Source organism: Muscardinus avellanarius (genome assembly GCF_963383645.1).
Source record: "Muscardinus avellanarius genome assembly, chromosome: 10".
Lineage (NCBI taxonomy): Eukaryota > Metazoa > Chordata > Mammalia > Rodentia > Gliridae > Muscardinus > Muscardinus avellanarius.
Window position 1 is genome coordinate 62,587,897 of NC_137796.1, and position 18,171 is coordinate 62,606,067.

The 18,171-nt window shown below is 48.2% G+C and overlaps 1 protein-coding gene across 1 annotated transcript; it reads right to left on the reverse strand.

Annotated features, from left to right (window-relative positions):
- Nucleotides 1-31: 31 nt before the first annotated feature.
- Nucleotides 32-16,311, reverse strand: KLK15 (kallikrein related peptidase 15; the record flags this gene model as incomplete). The annotated part of the gene is made up of 5 exons (XM_080702557.1): nt 32-184; nt 1,448-1,584; nt 1,703-1,986; nt 2,460-2,610; nt 16,272-16,311. The coding sequence occupies 5 exons, from the start codon at nt 16,309-16,311 to the stop codon at nt 32-34; spliced, it is 765 nt and encodes a 254-aa protein (XP_080558683.1).
- Between the last annotated feature and the right edge of the window lie 1,860 nt (nt 16,312-18,171).

The window sequence follows — 18,171 nt, forward strand, 5'->3', positions numbered from 1 at the left end:
TGCTCAGTCAGGGATACAGATGGGAAGCCAATTAGTTCCTCCTCACGGTTTCCCTGATCCAGTCCAGGTAGCGGCAGACTTTGGTATAGACACCGGGCTTGGTGGTGGTGTCACAGGGAACGTCGCCCCAGGACACAATTCCCTGCAGCACACCACTACAGACCAGCGGTCCCCCGGAGTCACCCTGTGGGGAGAAGAAGGGGATATCTCAGGATGAGTGGAGACTGCCTGGACCCAGTGCCCCATCCCCATCCTAATCACCACTCACAATCTCAGTCATCATCCAATCTAACCCTACCCCAGGCATCCCCGGCCCAGCTTAACCCAACTTAACCCAACCCAGTTCAACAGAACTCGTCCAACCCAAGTCCAGCCATACCCTGATGCCATCCCAAACAACACAGCTCAGCGAAACCCAACAAGAACCAAACCCTCCATCTTTCCCATTCAAAGCCAACTAACCCCACGCCCATTTTCACACTCAACCCAATCCCAATCTTTATGTCTTCTGGATCCCAGACTCACCCATCCCACTTTTACTTCAATGTATTTCCCTTCCAAAATTGAACCAGACTCATTTCCAATCTCAACCCCAGTCTACTGTCTCCCAGGCTAACTGCCTATCATTCACCCCAAACTCAACCCAAACCTATCCCCATCTCTCTCCTAACACCAACCACGTGGCTAGGTGTGTGTGTGTGTGTGTGTGTGTGTGTTACTGGGGATTGAATCTATGGGGATTGAACTCATGGGCAATCTACTTCCAAGCTATACCCCAGCCCATTTTTTTTTTTTTTTTTGGTGGTACTGAGGGTAGAACCCAGAGGCTTTTTACCTCCAGGCTATACTCCCAGACCTATTTTATATTTTTATTTGGAAACAGGGTCTCACTAAGTAGCCGAGAGCCTAAGTAGCTGAGGCTGGCTTCGAACCTGTGCGACCCTCCTGACTCATACCCCAGCCCTATTTTATTTTATTATGTTTTCTCCTCGGGCCTGGGGATGGAACCCAGGGGCATTTGACCTCCGAGCTATACCCCCTGCCCTGTTTTTTATTCTTTATTTTGAAACAGGGTCTCATTAAGTTCCGGAGGGCCTCACTAAGTAGCTGAGGCTGTCCACAAACTGCGATCCCGTGGTCTCAGCCTCCTAAATGCTGGGATTACAAGCGTGCGCCACCATGCCCGGCTCCAATTTTATTTCTTATGAGGAAACAGGGTTTAGGGTCTGGATGGATTGTTGAGACCCTTACTAAGTTGCCCAGGCTGGCTTTGAACCTGAGATCCTCCTGTCTTGGCCTCTTTAACCACTATTCTAACTGCTCTTTCTATTCCATTTCCAAACCTAACCCCAGCATCGTCTCTGGCCCCAAATCAGCTCCAAGCCTATCCCAACTCCCAGACCCGTGCCCATTCCTCTATCCTCCCAACGGCCCCTCCCGCTCTGACCTCACAGGAATCCGTTCCCCCGCCTTCTACTCCTGCGCACACCATGGTGTTCATCAGGCGTCCTGGGTAGTCCTTGTTGCAAGATGGGTCGGGGATAATGCTGATGTTGGCACAGTGCAGTGTATCTGGGAGCTTCACTGCAAGGGACAGTGGACTTGGAGCGGACCCAGGCATTTTGGTTCTTGGCCGCTCCACCCAGAGCCCTTGAGGCTAGGGCTCCTCCAGGTCTGACCGCCAGGCCCATGTTGCACGCACCTTGAGGCTGGGGGCTGCCTGTGGCCTCGGGCTCGTTGTCTGACACCAGGCCCCAGCCTGACACCACGCAGGCCTCGCCCGGCTGGGGGCAGCGCCAGGGCAGGGCCACCGGGCGCACCTGGGGCGTGAGCCGCGCGGCCTGGGCCAGGCGCAGCAGCATGATGTCGTGGCGGTGGCTGCGCGCTTCGTAGCCGGGATGCGGGACGACGAGGGACACGGTCCGCAGCTGCTCGGGGCCGTCATGCTTGCGCAGGTTGTGCTCGCCCAGGCGCACTCTCATGAAGCTGTGCATGCGAGTCGACGCCAGGATTAAGGATGGGCGACCTGGGGCGGGCGCCCCCTGACCCTGGGGGAATCTTGGGATGCCGTTCTCCTTTCCCAAGACCATGGGGCCAGCGTCCGCAGCTCCTGCCCTCCGGGGACTCGGGAGTCTGAAGTCTTGTGCATACCTGGGACTCAACCTTTCTGGTTCAGCTTTTTCCAATGCAGAATCTAGAATTCTCAAAAGCCCAGACCCTTCTCCCGCCAGGGGCTCAAAAGATGGGACCTTGCCAGGCCTCTCTCTCCTCCTTCAGAGACCTATACTCCAGAACCCACCTCCCTCCTCACCCAGGATCTGGACCTCCAGCTTCTTTCTCCAGGAATGGGAACCTTTTCCCCTTTCAAAGCCAATAGCTCAGGCATCAGTGTCTGCCTCCCGCAGGCCTGAGACCCTTGCCCAGCCACGCCCCCCGGGACCCCAGACCCTGTTCCATACCGAGTTTGGCAGTGGGCAGCAGACAGCACCCAGAGTGGGGAGATGAGGGAGGCCCCGCAGTTGAAGCGCCCGCCCTCGAAGAGGGCCACTTGCCAGGGCTGGGAGTGCGGCACGCACTCCTCGTCTTCCAGCGGCTTGTCACCGTCCTGGGCTGGGGAGGGGGCAAAGGGTCTCAGCAGACAGGAGCCTTTTCAGCCTCCCCCTCACCTGGTCCTGTTTGTTCTCACCTGTGCCCTCCCCCACTCCCCAGTTTAACTCTTTTTTTTTTTTTTATGGTACCGGAGATTGAACCCAGGTGCATTCTGCCTCTGAGCTACACTCCCAGCTAGATTTTATTTTGAAACAGGGTCTCACAGGCCGGGCTGGTGGCGCACGCTTGTAATCCCCGCGCTTGGGAGGCTGAGACAGGAGGATCGCACGGGTTCGAAGCCAGCCTCAGCTACTTAGTGAGGCTCTCAGCAACTTAGTGAGACCCTGTTTCCAAATAAAATATAAAAAAGGTCTGGGAGTATAGCCCGGAGGTAGAAAGCCTCTGGGTTCCACCCCCAGTACCACAAAGGAAAAAAAAAAAAAAAAAAGAAACAGGGTCTCACTAAACTGCTGAAGACCTTGCTAGATTACAGAGGCTGGCGTTTAATCTCTGATTCTCCTGTCTCAGCCTCCCAAATCCTGGGATTACAGGCATGTGCCACCATGCCCCGCTCTTCCTTAGTTTAAGAAGTCTGGGAGGGGGTATAGCTCAGGGACAGAATGCCCTTGAGTTCAATCTCCAGTACCAAAATAATAATAATAATAATAATAGTAGTAGTAGTGGTGGTGGTGGTGTAGCATTGGAGGTAGAGTTCTCATGGGTTCAACCACCAGTATCACACACACACACACACACACACACACACACACACACACACCCCAAAACAAGAAAACAAAACTAGAAGTCCCTGCCATTATTTATTTTGAAGCACTGTCCTCTCTGACTTTTACAGCTGCTGCCTGCTGTACAAGTCCATTTGCTGGAGGAGAGAGAGGAAGGGGAAAGGCGAAAGGCCAGAGGGCGGGAAGACTTTAGAGGCTGAGGCAGAGACACTGGCTACAGGTCCAAACAGACTGTCACTTGGAACTGAGGCAGGTTAGGATAACACTACGCTAGGTGCAGTGGCGCAGACCTCTAATCCTAGGACTTGGGAGGCCGAGGCAGGAGGGCAGCCTCAGTAAAGTAGCAAGACTCTCAGCAACTCACTGGGATCCTGTCTCAAAATGAATTCAAAAAAGGGCTGGGTTGGCCGGGCGTGGTGGCGCACGCTTGTAATCCCCGCGCTTGGGAGGCTGAGGCAGGAGGATCGCACGGGTTCGAAGCCAGCCTCAGCTACTTAGTGAGGCTCTTAGCAACTTAGTGAGACCCTGTTTCTTTCTTTCTTTTTTTTTCTGGTGGTACTGGGGTTCCTGGAAGCCCTTCTACCTTCGGGCTACACTCCCAGACCTATTTTTACATTTTTATTTGAAACAGGGTCTCCTAAGCCAGCGCGCGTGGCTGGCTTCGAACCTGCGCAATCCTCCTGTCTCTGCCTCCCAAGCGCGGGGATTACAAGCGTGCGCCACCACGCCTGGCTATTTTATACTTTTTTATTTTTTGGAAACAGGGTCTCTTAAGCCAGCGCGGCTGGCTTCGAACCTGCGCGATCCTCCTGTCTCCGCCTCCCAAGCGCGGGGATTACAAGCATGCGCCACCACGCCCGGCTGAGACCGTTTCTAATAAAATATAAAAAATAGGTCTGGGAGTATAGCCCGGAGGTAGAAAGCCTCTGGGTTCCACCCCCAGTGCCACCAAAAAAAAAAAAAAAAAAAAGGGCTGGGTTGGGAGGCTGAGACAGGAGGATTGCATGGGTTCGAAGCCAGCCTCAGCTACTTAGTGAGGCTCTCAGCAACTTAGTGAGACCCTGTTTCCAAATAAAATATAAAATAGGTCTGGGAGTATAGCCCGGAGGTAGAAAGCCCCTGGGTTCCACCCCCAGTACCACCAAAAAAATAAAAATAAAAAAAGGGCTGGGGTTGTAGTACAGAGGTAGAATGTCTCTGGGTTCAATCCACAGACACACACACACACACACACACACACACACACACACGTGCAGTAGAAAGGAGACAAACAGGAAGGAAAGGGGGACTGTATCTTTAAATCTAAAACGCACAGGATAGTCCTCACCTTTAACCTAAAGGTCTCTTTTCCTTCTATGTAAATTCCTGAAATGTCTGGCAAACAAATGATCCAGTAAATCCTGGAGCACTATATGTATGGTTGAATGTACATACATATCCTGTTGGCCTACAGAACATATTTTAGACTGATAAGGAATGTCTAGAGGAAAGTTTTTTTTGTTTTGTTTTGTTTCGTTCTGTTTTGTGGAACTGGGGGTTAACCCCAGGGACATTCTACCTCTAAGCTACACCTTCAGCCATACTTTAAAATTTTTATTTCATTAAATTTTTCGATACTGGGGATGGAACTCAGGGGCATTCATTCTACCTCCGGGCTACACCCCAGCCTGATTTTTATTCTTTATTTTGAAACAGGGTCTCACTGAGTTGCAAAGGGCCTCACTAAATAATAGCTGAGGGCGTCCACGAACTGCGATCCTCTAGTCTCAGCCTCCCAAATGCTGAGATTACAAGCGTGTGCCACCATGCCCAGCTAATTTTTATTTTTTGTCCGTGTGTGTGTGTGTGTGTGTGTGTGTGTGTGTGTGTGTGTTACTAGGGATTGAACTCAGGGGCATTCTATTTCCGAGCTATGCCCCCAACACTTTCTTATTTGGAAACAGGGTCTTACTAAGTTACTGACAGTCTCACTAAGTTGCTGAGGCTGGCTTCGAACCTGCATTCCTCCTGTCTCAGCTTGCCAAGTACAAGCGTGCACCACCACTCCCATCTCTAATTTTTCTTTTGAAATAGGGTCTTGCTTAGTTGACGAGAGTTTCCCTTCTTGCAAAGGCTGTCTTTCCACCTGTGATCCTCTGGTCTCAACCTCCCATGTACTGGAATTATAGGCCATTCACCACCATGCCCAGCTCTAGATGGAATATTGTTCAAAGGTTGATAGCACTTGGTCAAGCCCGGGTGCCGTCCATCAACCATATGACATAAGCCTGAAGATTCTTTTTATTTAATTAATTAATTAATTTATTTATTTTTGTGGTACTGGGGATGGAACACAGGGACATTCTACCTCCGAGTGACACCCCCAGCCCTATTATTTATTTATTTATTTATTTATTTATTTATTTATTTATTTTTGCGGTACTGGGGATGGAACTCAGGGGCATTCTACCTTCAAGTCACATCCCCAGCCTTATTTTTTATTCTTTATTTGGGAACAGGGTCTCGCTAAGTTTTGGAGGGCCTCCCTTCACTAAGTAGCTGAGGCTGGTTACAAACCCAGATCCTCCTGTCTCAGCCTCCCAAACGCCGGAATTATAAGCGTGAGCCACCAACCCTACTCTACCATCCCTTCCTTCTTTCTTTCCTTCCTTGCTCCCTTCTTTTTCTCTTTCTCCTTTTTTTGTGGTGCTGGGGATGGAACTCAGGGACATTCTACCTCTGAGCTACATCCCTGGCCCTATTTTATTCTTTTGTTTTGAAACAGGGTCTCACTAAGTTGCAGAGGACTTCACTAAATTTCTGAGGCTGGCCTTGAACCTGCCATCCTCCTGTCTCAGTCTCCCAAGCACTGGGATTACAAGTGTGTGCCACCTGGCTTGGCTCCCACTTTCTCAAATAAACCTCTGTCTATGTCTCTGACTGGTTCGTGCTGAAATTCTTTTCTGCCCTGGAAGACAAGGACCCTGCCAATCCTAGGTTGAGTTTCCTCCTCTACACTGGCAACTCCGGACCACCTGTGACAGCACCCGTCATCCAAGGTCACCAAATTGTCACAGATATCAAGTGAATGTGAATACATATGACACAGTCTTGGCTCCGGAGTCCGTATATCTAAGCCAAGTTTAAGGTAGAATGTAAGACACCGATGTGGCCACACAAGGTCATGGACACACACGCATGCATTGCCAGGCTTGCAAATAGGCACAGACGGGGACGGCATATTAAGCTAAAAATCACTCCCAGGCACATAGGTTAAAGCTTCAAGAACCACAGCAGAAGCCAGGCTTGTTTAGGGCACACTCCTGGAATCCCATCTCCCAGCTTGGGAGGCTGAGACAAGAGGATTGCAGGTTCCAGGCCAACCTGGAATTTTAATAAGACTCTCAGTAACCTAGTGAGACCCTGTTCCAAAACAAAAACTGAAAAGGGCTGGAGTGTAACTCAGAGGTAGAATGCTCCTGGCTGCAATCCCTCGTAATACACATGTACACACACACACACACACACACACACACACACACACACACACCAACAAAAATCACAAGGAATCACAGCAGAGATGTCCCTATGTATATACGAATATGGTGGTTAAGACATGTGTGCGCACTAACTCACACGCAGCCTTGGATGTAGGTAAGACCTAAGTTTAGTGTCCAGGGTGGGTCGTGGCACACTGTATCTCAGATGTGCATATGTGCAAACTGGGTATGGACAAAGAAAGTAGGGCACTTAACCATGGCTTCAGATATACTAGCTGTGAAACTTTGAGCAAATTAGTTGATTTCTCTGGGCCTCTGTTTCCTCATCTGTGAAATAGGGATGGTTGCAAAGATGAAGTAGGAGTGTGTGTGTGTGTGTGTGTGTGTGTGTGTGTGTGTGTTTAATCATGCCCAACACATTGCAACTGCTTGGTTAATATTAGTTGTTAGTTGTTTTTGGTACTAGACATGGAACCTTGAGGGCAACCTACCTCTAAGCTACAATTCCAGCCTTATTTTATTTTTTATTTTAAAATAAGAGTCTTGCCGGGCATGGTGGTGCACGCTTGTAATCCCCGTGCTTGGGAGGCAGAGACAGGAGGATCGCGCAGGTTCGAAGCCAGCCGCGTGCGCTGGCTTAGGAGACACTGTTTCCAAATAAAAATGTAAAAATAGGTCTGGGAGTATAGCCCGGAGGTAGGGGCTTCCAGGAACCCCAGTACCACCAAAAAAAAAAAAAAAAAAAAAAAAGAGTCTTGCCGGGCATGGTGGCACACGCTTGTAATCCCAGCATTTGAGAGACTGAGACAGGAGGATAGCATAGGTTCAAAGCCAGCCTCAGCTACTGAGTGAGGCTCTCAGCAACTTAGTGAGACCCTGTTTCCAAATAAAATATAAAATAGGTCTGGGAGTGTAGCCTGGAGGTAGAAAAGCCCCTGGGTTACACTCCCAGTACCACTATAAATAAATAAATAAATAAATAAATAAATAAATAAAAATAAATAAAGCTGGGATAGGTGGAATATGCTTGTAATTCCAGTACTTGGGAGGCTGAGATGGGAGGATCACGGTTCACAGCCTCAGCTACCTAGTGAGGCCCTCCGCAACTCAGTGAGACCCTGTTTCAAAATAAAGAATAAAAAATAGGCCTGGGGGTGTAGCTCAGAGGTAGAATGCCCCTGGGTTCCATCCTCAGTACTGCAATCAATCAATCACAAGAATTTTAAGCCGGGTGCAGTGGCACACGCCTGTGATCTCAGTACTTGAGAGGCTGAAGCAGGAGGATCGCAGGTTAGCAGGTTTGTATCCAGCCTCAGCTACTTAGAGAGGCCCTCTGCAACTTGGGTGAGACCTTGTTTCAAAATAAAGAATAAGAAATAGGGCTGGGGGTGTACTTGGAGGTAGAAAGTCCCGGGATTCAATTCCCAGTACTGCAAAATGAATGAATGAATGAATGAATGAATGAATGAATGAATGAATGAATAAATAAATAAATAGCAAGAGTCTTGCTAAATTTCTGAGGCTGTCCTCAAACCTGCAATACTCCTGTCTCAGGCTCTCAAGTACTGGGATTACAGAGATGTGCCACCATACCCAGTATTATTATTATTTTAACAAAATTAGTTTTTTTTTTTTTGGTGGTACTGAGGGTGGAACACAGGGGCGTTTCTGTCTCCAGACTACACTCCCAGGCCTATTTTATACTTTATTTGGAAACAGGGTCTCACTAAGTTGCTGAGAGCCTCACTAGGTAGCTGAGGCTGGCTTTGAACCTGTGCGATCCTCCCGTCTCAGCCTCCCAAGTGCTGGGATTACAAGCGTGCGCCACCACGCCCGGCCTTTGGATTTTTTTTTTTAAGTGAGGACGTGCCTGTGGGTGTTCAGTTGTAGGTAGTAGATGCACCACCAAATAAGGCAGATATCTGCACAGACCTGGGTGGGATGGTCAAGGTCAGAACTGTGATTTATCCGTGAGCCATTTTGTAGACAAAGCTGCAGACACCAACCTAGAGGACCAACACTCAAGTGTGGACCTGCCAGATGAGACTCCAGGACAACACCCATTCACAGGGCTGGGCACTCAAGGTCAAAGACTAGAGCCAGGCGGCTGGGACAGGGCATATTTATCCATCTCTAGATCAGCCCCTAAGCAAATTCCAGTGTGTTCAAGGTCGCACTCATCAGGTTTCACACATGGGGACCTGGTTCATGCACAGGGGCGTGCGCGCGCGCGCACACACACACACACACACACACACACACACACACACACACTTATACTGGCATTGTGGAGAAGGGCATAATCAGGGATATTTCCAGCTCCCAGGATCACAACCCACCGACTGGGCGATGTGGATGTGGACCCCCAAGGCCGCCAGGCACGCAGACACCGCATGGAGGCTGAATTTGCACAGGTGGACCAAATGTCCACACTCTGCCTAGCAAGGTCAGGAGCTGGGCCAAAAGGCCCGGGTGAGCCCAGGGAATATGGACGTGGCAGAAGAGGGGCTTGACAACAGGTGGAGTTGTCCTCTGGAGGTGTGAGGGGGGCTCTGGCTGAACAGCTGGGCACGGGCTGCACCCAGCCAGTCCAAGCTGGAGGACAGCAGAGGCCCCAGCTGGGTGCAGAGGATAGTGGGAGGCAGGGAGGAGAGCCCCAGGAGAGGCTGGCAGCCGGCAGGAGGTCGGAGGGGCCCCAGGGGTGTCAGTCACATCAGTCATGTGGGGACAGCAGGAGGGAACCAACATTTACCCTCCCAATTCCTCCAGGCCAGAGGCATTGGGTTACACTTAATTCTCCAAGGGTGGTGGCTGAGCCCAGTCTGGAGCTCTCCAGCCACCCAGGGTGACCTTGACCTAGTGGCCATCCTCTGAGCCACCTCTTCCTGCTAAGTACAATGCCTGGCACTTTTTTTGTGTTTTTTTTTTTTTTTTTGTAGTGCTGGGGATTGAACCCAGGAGGAATCTATCTGGTCTATCTCCCCTAGCTATTTTTATTTTTTATTTTAAAAAAGGGTCTCTCATCCGGTCATGGTGGCGCACGCTTGTAATCCCAGCATTCGGGAGGCTGAGACCCGAGGAGGATCGCGGTTCGTGGACAGCCTCAGCTACTTAGTGAGGCCCTCCGCAACTCAGTGGGACCCTGTTTCAAAATAAAGAATAAAGCCGGGTGTGGTGGCGCTTGGGAGGTGGAGACAGGAGGATCACGCAGGTTCGAAGCCAGCCTTGCTGGCTTAAGAGACCCTGTTTCCAAATAAAAATATAAAAAATAGGTCTGAGAGTGTAGCCTGGAAGTAGAAGGGTTTCCAGGAACCCCAGTACCACCAAAAAAAAAAAAAAAAAAAAAAAAAAAAAAAAAAGAATTAAAAAAAATAGGGCAGGGGATGTAGCTCAGAGGTTGAATGCCCCTGGGTTCCATACCCAGTACGGCATTAAAAAAAGAAAAAAAAAGGGTCTAAGTTGCCCAGGGTGGCAATCCTGTCTCAGCCTCCCAGGTACTGGTTTGCAGGCGCGTGCCACCAAGCCCAACTCATGCCTGTCAGGTTCTAAGTTGTCAGCAACGCTTGCACACCTGACAGGGATATTTAATCCTCCCCACCACTTGTCTCCATCATGGAGTTGGGGGACCCGAGTCACAAAGATACTAAGGAACTAGAAAGTGGCAGAGTAGGAACTGGATGGCCGGGCGTGGTGGCACACGCTTGTAATACCTGCACTTAGGAGGCAGAGACAGGAGGATCACGCAGGTTCGAAGCCAGTCTCGTGCTGGCTTAGGAGACCCTGTTTCCAAATAAAAATGTAAAAATAGGTCTGGGAGTGTAGCCCGGAAGTAGAAGGGCTTCCAGGAACCCCAGTACCACCACCAAAAAAAGAAAAAAAAAAAAAAAAGACTAGGAACTGGACCCAGAATCTGCACTCTTGGTTTATGCATTGCCTGCATTATGCTACCATGACCACGCTATGATTATCACATGTGTGCACTGCCATATACAGAAGACACTGAGGCCCAGAGAGATGAAACAACTTTCTCAAGGTCACACAGCAAGAAGGGGCAGCCCCAGGACTGGAACTCAGGTTCCTGTGATGCCAGAATTATACCAGTATTGGGAATGGCCTAGGAAGATTTGAGAAAGCTATGATTATTAATATATTCCAAAAATTGGGTGAGGGGCAAATCTGTGAAAGGACTTGGTTTCTGCCTAGAAGCAGGCAATTATTCCAATGTCAATTAACCTAGCTAAAGGTAATTAGCAGGTCTATAGGAGAGGGGAACTAGGACTTCCTCATCCTCATTCTAAAGACAGGTTTACATAATAATTGGTAATCTAGCTAGGATGGGAGGAGGGGTCGACCTTCGGGAAAGGAGACACCTTGCCACACCTTGCTGGGGGAGGACGTTACAGGGATGCTTCCTACGTCAGAATTACATAAACAAGATGGAGGTCATGGGTATAAAAAGTCCGGTCCACGTGTTGTATCTTTGGTGGGGCATTCATTTGAACCACACCCCCCCCCAATGCCATTCTGGCATGGGGCTGTAACTATCTTCTGTATTTCTATCTTTTTAATAAACTTCTTTAAATCTTTAGCAAGAGTCCGGGCTGATGTGTATTTACCCTTAGCTCAGGACAAGAACCCACACTTTTTTCTGCTTTTTTCTTTCTTTCTGTTTTTGGGTTTTGTTGTGGTTTGAGGGAAATTGTGTCCGGGACCCTAACAGGGTTCCCAGGGACAGTTTCCCCCAAACCATACCATCAAACCGTAACAGTTTTGATGCCCAAGGTGGGGAAATGTGGGGCACGTGGCGCTGTACTTTTCATGGGACTTTTTGGCCAGTGGGTCAGTGGGCAGCAGGAGCTTTAGCTCCAGCTGTAGAGCTTTAAAACAGCTATAGAGCAGCCTTTGCACCACGGCATCTCTGAAAGTGAATTCCAGGGCATCTCCCCGGTGGCCTGAAAACCACTGCATTTTGAAGGTCAGTAACCCTCCCCCCAATGGGACCAGATCCTGGTGGGTGACTGGATTGCCGGTGCCAACAGGCTCTCTGGAATCGTGGAGACCCCCCTGCCACAGACTAGCTACAGCAGAATCTCCAGGGGAGGGGAAAATTCCCCATTAAATAGCGTAGGCTTGATAGGCCCAATGAGTGCCCGTCCATTCTGCCCACATCACAGATGGGACACTCTTTGAAAAGCCCTATACAAAGTTAAATCTAAAAAGAGAAAGGTCCATGGCCCACCTTCAGAAAACTCCCCAAACAGGAGACACCAGCCAGCACCCATTTCTAAATAGCAGTGAGTTTTTTTTTCCCCCAGCAATGGGAAACAGGTTCTAGGGAGATAAGCTAAAGGAGGGTAAATGGACAGAGAAAGCTCCCCAAACAGGACACGCCAGCCAGCACCGATTTCTAAAATGGTAGTGAGTTTTTTTTTCCTGGTGGTTAGAAACAGGATCTAGGGAGATAAGCTAGCTTGCTTTTGGCAGCAGTGTCTAGGAAGTGTGGCCATTAGCAACTGTGGCCACGTGCACAGTGTTGGTCTGTGAACTATGGTAGTTCATAGTCCCCAGCAGCTACTGGAAGCCTGAATGGGTAAGCTTCCCCAAAAGCTCAAGAAAAAAGTCAAAAGTTTCAACCAGATAACAGGCGGGCCTGCTCGGTGAACAGCTGCACCCAGGAGGCACTGTCTGGCATTCTGCAGGCAGTTACAGCTCCATTTGCATAAGAAAGCCCTCAGGGGAGGAAGCTCAGGAGGACCGCATGGCAGCTCAGGATTCTTAGACACACCAAAAATTACCGAATATTTTCAGGGAAGCAAATTAATAAGGTTATTTAAAAAAGGCAATATTTTCAGTTAAAAACCTCATTGAGAGGAGGGACAGGTAGGAGGGGCAATGCAGGGCAGAATGGAGGGTGGCTAAAGTTTAAGCCTGCATTGTCCTTCTGGTGGACTGCGAGGCCACTCTCACAGCTCCATGCACACAGCCATCCCAGCTGGATGCCCCCAGTTGGGCTACTAGCTTTAGAGAACGCAGGAAACTTCATCCGGACAGAGAAGGGCCACGCAGCTCAATCAGACAGGGGAATATGGAGCAAGGGGAAAGGGTGGCAAAGTCCCTTCCCATTTAATACCCTCTTGGTGTGCAGCAAACTGGTGGGAAATGAGGCCACCCTCAAGGCCTGTGCATGCACGCGCGCGCGCGCGTACACACACACACACCCACACACACACACACACACACACACACACACACACGGTGCAGGGACAGGAGGACGACCTTCTGAGCACAAAATACCTCTCTCTGTCTTAAGATGAGATTCCAGCAATATCCTAAATGCTAGGGTAATTGGTTTTAGATTGGGAAGCTCTGGGAAGGGGGGGGTGGCCTTGCCCAGACAGGCCACTAAACCTACCCTCTCACTCTCAGATGGGATCGCAGCAATCCAAAGTGGAAGCCGGATCTCCACTCGCATGTGTTCTCCAAAACTGGGAAAAGTTGGATCCCAAAATGCTAAAGAAAGCTCTCATTTTTTTTTTTCTGCACCCAAGTATGGCCACAGTATGCATGGGGGGACAGAGACACGTGGCCCGGTTAGGAAGGTTTAAATTATAACACTATTTGGCACCTGGATCTATTTTGTAAAATGGAGGAAAGATAGATGGAAGTAGCTTATCTTCAGCTGTTCTTTAACCTTCGAGACCACCTAGATTTCTTTAAGGATTGCAGGGTTGAAACAATTGTGGCAGCCTTGGCTACAGTAGGGTGGGGAGGGAGAGTTTAGAATTAGATCTGTCCATATGCTGTTCTTTCTTAAGGGCTGAGTGTAAGTTTACATCACCAATTCAAACAATAGGTGCTGGCAGTCTTAGTCAATTTTTTTATCTGGTAGAAAGGGAGGCCATTCTTAAGACAAAGACTACTACTGCAGGCTGCCAATTCGGTTTAACAGGGACTTGCAAAGGGAAAGACAGAGGGGCAAAAGCCATGAAAGAAGTCTGGCTGAGCACAGAAGCCAAGGCTCAAGTCTTTAGGGGTGGAGAGCAAGGGCATCTCTGGCGTAAATGCTCTCAACCACGAGGCCAAAATGGCCCTCCAAGGCCTGGCTCATGGTGCAAAGGGGGACCACTAAACGGCTGAGCGTCCCCAGGTCTGGAGGGAACTGGGGTCCCCAGACCTAGGTTCTCTAATGTCTTGAATTATTAAATTGGGGAAACGCAGAATACAATGCTTTAAAGTGCTCTTAATTTCATAAGGTTTAAAGTAACAAGTCTTTTAAATGGGTTTTTTATTTTATTTTTTATTTTTTTAAATTTTTTAATTTTTTTGGTGGTACTGGGATTCCTGGAAGCCCTTCTACCTCCGGGCTACACTCCCAGACCTATTTTTACATTTTTTATTTGGAAACAGGGTCTCCTAAGCCAGCGCGCGCGGCTGGCTTCGAACCTGCGTGATCCTCCTGTCTCTGCCTCCCAAGCGCGGGGATTACAAGCGTGCGCCACCACGCCCGGCTAAATGGGTTTTTTAATTGCTGCTATATGAACAACATTATTAAATGGTATGTTTTTTGGGGGGGTTGCTTGTATGTAACAATAAAAGACAGATGCAAAGAGTCTATAGATGTATTTCTTTATATTTTGGTAAATACAGAGAAAGGAAATTTTGTGAGATTAAGAAAGCACATTGTAAGGTTTATCCTAAGATTGTTCCAAATGGGAAACAAAGGACCAGGATAGAAAAATGAGAGGGTTAAAGTAAGTTGTAAAGCGCTGGTGGAATGTTTGTTTATTTGTAAGTTTTATCCTAAGATTGTCCCAAATGGGAAAGAAAGGACCAGGATAGAAAAATCAAGAGGGTTAAAGCAAGTCGCAGAGTATTTGTGGTAAGTTGCAGAGTGTTTGTGGTATGTTTGAGAGAAGATGGTTTTAATAGTTAAGAGGAAATATGTTTCTAGTAAGTCTACCTCTCTTTAGACCTCTGGAGGCCATTTTATTTAAACTAATGTTTGGCCCATAGTTTTCACATTATGTGGTTAAGTTTGTCTTCAATGGAGTTAAAACCATTAAGTTCCAGGATTATACAGGCATTCAAATTTGTGTCTTTTTACTTTTCCTACTTATACTCATTTTTCTGGATTAATTAAACAATGAGGCAGTTCATTTTTTATCTTTTTCCAATTGTTACATGTTCAATTGCTAACAGATCTTACAGCCTCTAGCTACAGCAATGACACAGTGGCAATAGAAAATTCCTTAATATTACAGTGCTAGGCAAATCATAGTTCTCCCATAGGACTGGTAATATAGGTAAAAGATATAAAAACAATATTTTCTCATATAGCTCAACAGTCAAGAATTAAAAATTTAACTAATCAGTCAAAGTCTTTTAATACCAATTTTTCTGTTATTTAGCCTCAAGCCACACTATTAGATACTGGCATCTATATCAAAATTCAAAAACAGTACCCTAATGATATAACATATAGGAAATCATCTAAAATCTTTATTCAAATGACCTCAAAGCCTATTCCAGGTCTCCACAGTACTAATTTCTGGATTCACATGGTGCAAAATAAACTAAATACATCCTACCTTTGTGTGTTTCAGCTTAATTCAGCAAAACAGGTTTTAACTTCTCATTTTAAGTGCTATTTTTTTGGTTTTCATGATTAACCTGTATTGTGAGTGTTGTCTCATAGGGTTAAAGCTTTCTGACATCAGATGGTGTTACAGACAGAACCTAAAAAGACATCTATCACAGCCCTTTGGATGGTCAAAGAGACACACCACACAGACCCATCTGATTCCCCCATGCCAATTACATACACCTCTACCCTAAGCCGGGGCCCCCTTACGTCACCCCTGTTCAGCCTGAGGAAGCTTGATGAGTCATCGCCCTAATTCCTTTGCTATGGGTACATGTAGTAATAATAACAACGGGAGAAAATTGATGGAAATTGAGCTCATGTTAAATGTTTGTAAAATTGTAAAATTGTATTCTTTTTTTTTTTTTTTTTTTTTTTTTTTTTGCGGTACTGAGGATGGAACCCGGGGCATTCTACCTCCGATCAACATCCCCAGTCCTAATTTTTATTCTTTATTTTGAAACAGGGTCTCACTGAGTTGTAAAGGGCCTCACTAAGTAGCCGAAGCTGGCTTTTAACCTGCACCACCCTCCTGTCTCAGCCTCCCGAATGCTGGGATTACAAGCTTGTGCCACCCTGCCTGACTAGAATGATATTCTTTGTCACAGGCAGGGAGATAGCTCAGCATCTCCAGAGTCCTGATGGCTTTTAGGGCTGGGCGAGGACTTAGGGACTTTGGCAGGTGGCTCAGCTGGGGTGGTGGTGGTGGGGATCAGGGAGTTTCTGGGTAAGGTAAGGACCTGCAGGTCCTAGAGCCCAATATGTTTCGGGGAAGGGGCACGGCATTCCACGGACCAGGACCCAACCTCAGCCCCTCACCTGCAGATGTCAGGAGGAAGAAGGTGAGGAGAAGCCACATGGTCAAAGAGGAGCCAGGGCTCTGCTCAAATCTGTGGAGGGGAGAGAAAAACTGAGATGAGGTCGGACCCTCCATCCCTGCAAACACAAATTCACCTCCAACCCCTCTGCTCTTCAAGAACTTTTTAATTTTAATTTTTTGTGTGGTACTGGGTATTGAACCCAGAGGCATTCTACCTCGGAGCTATACCTCCAAACCTATTTTATTATTTGTTTATTTATTGCGGGTCTGAGGCTAGAACCCAGGGACATTTGACCTCCGAGCTACACCCCCTACCTTAGTTTTTGTTCTTTATTTTGAAACAGGGTCTCACTGAGTTGCAGAGGGCCTCACTAAGTAGCTGAGGCTGTCCGCGAACCGCAATCCTCCGATCTCAGCCTCCTGAATGCTGGGATTACAAGCGTACACTACCACACCGGGCTCCTATTTTATTTTTATTTGGAAACAGGATCTCACTAGGTGAGAGTCTCAGTACTTGTTGAGGCTGTCCTCAAACCTGTGACCTCCTGTCTAAGCCTCCCAAATCCCAGGATTATAAGCACGCTCCACGACACCCCCTCTCAGTGCCTCTTTCTATACCTGGAGCAGACCATCCCTGCCCCTCCTCTGCTCACAGCCCTTCAAAGTTCCCCCGTGGTCCCCAGGCAAAGTTCTGGCCCCTCAGTGTCATGTTTCATGACTTGAGTGGCCTCTCCCCTTCCAACCTGTCTGACTTGGTCTCCCCCTCCCTCCTCCTCCTTCTCTCACCTTTTGTGTGTGTGGTGTGTGTGTGTGTGTGTGTGTGTGTGTGTGTGTGTGTGTGTGTGTGTGTGTTGGGAATTGAACTCAGGGACATTCTACCTCCAAGTTGACCTCTGAGCCACACTCCCTGCCCTATTTTTATTCTTTATTTTGAAACAGGTTCTCAGTGAGTTGCAGAGGGCCTCACTAAGTAGCTGAGGCCGTCCGCGAACTGCGAGCCTCTGGTTTCAGCTTCCCGAATGCTGGGATTACAAGCCTGTGCCACCATGCCCGGCTTCGCCAGTCCTTTTTATTTATTTATTATTTATTATTTATTTATTTATTGATTGATTGATTGATTGATTGATTGTAGTACTAGGGATGGAACTCAGGGGCATTCTACCTCCGAGCTACAGCCCCAGCCCTATTTTTCTTCTTTATTTTGAAATGCGGTCTCACTGAGTTTCAAAGGGCCTCACTAAGTAGCTGAGGCTGTCCGCAAACCGGATCCTTCTGTCTCAGTCTCCCAAATGCTGGGATTCCAAGTGTGCACCCCCACGCCCGGCTGTCCTTTTTAGTTTTTTTATTTTTGTTTTGGAACAGGGTCTCACTAGGTTGCCAAGCATCTCAGTATGTTGCTAAAGCTAGCCTCGAACCTTTGATCTTTTCTTTCTCTCTCTCTCCCTCTCTCTCTCTCTCTCTCTCTCTCTCTCTCTCTCTCCTTTTTTTTTGTGGTACTGAGGATGAAACCCAGGAGCATTCTACCTCCGAGCTACACCCCCAGTCCTATTTTTTATACTTTGTTTTTTTTTTTAAAACAGGGTCTCAACAAGTTTTGGAGGGCTTCCCTAAATAGCTGAGGCTGTCCGCAAACTGAGGCTGTCCGCAAACTGCGATCCTCTGGTCTCAGCCTCCCAAATGCTGGGATTACGAGTGTGCGCCACCACGCCCCGCAACCTTTGATCTTTCTATCTCAGCCTCCCAAGTACTGGGGACCTTGTTTTTCTGAACAAGGTCAGCGCTGGTTTCCCGGCCTTTACCTCGGTCTGGTAGACCATCATCTGCGAGGCCCACCATCTCCTGAGTTTTTTTCTGACCTTCCTGACCCTCAGTGCTGTCTGCCTTCACACTGGGAACCCC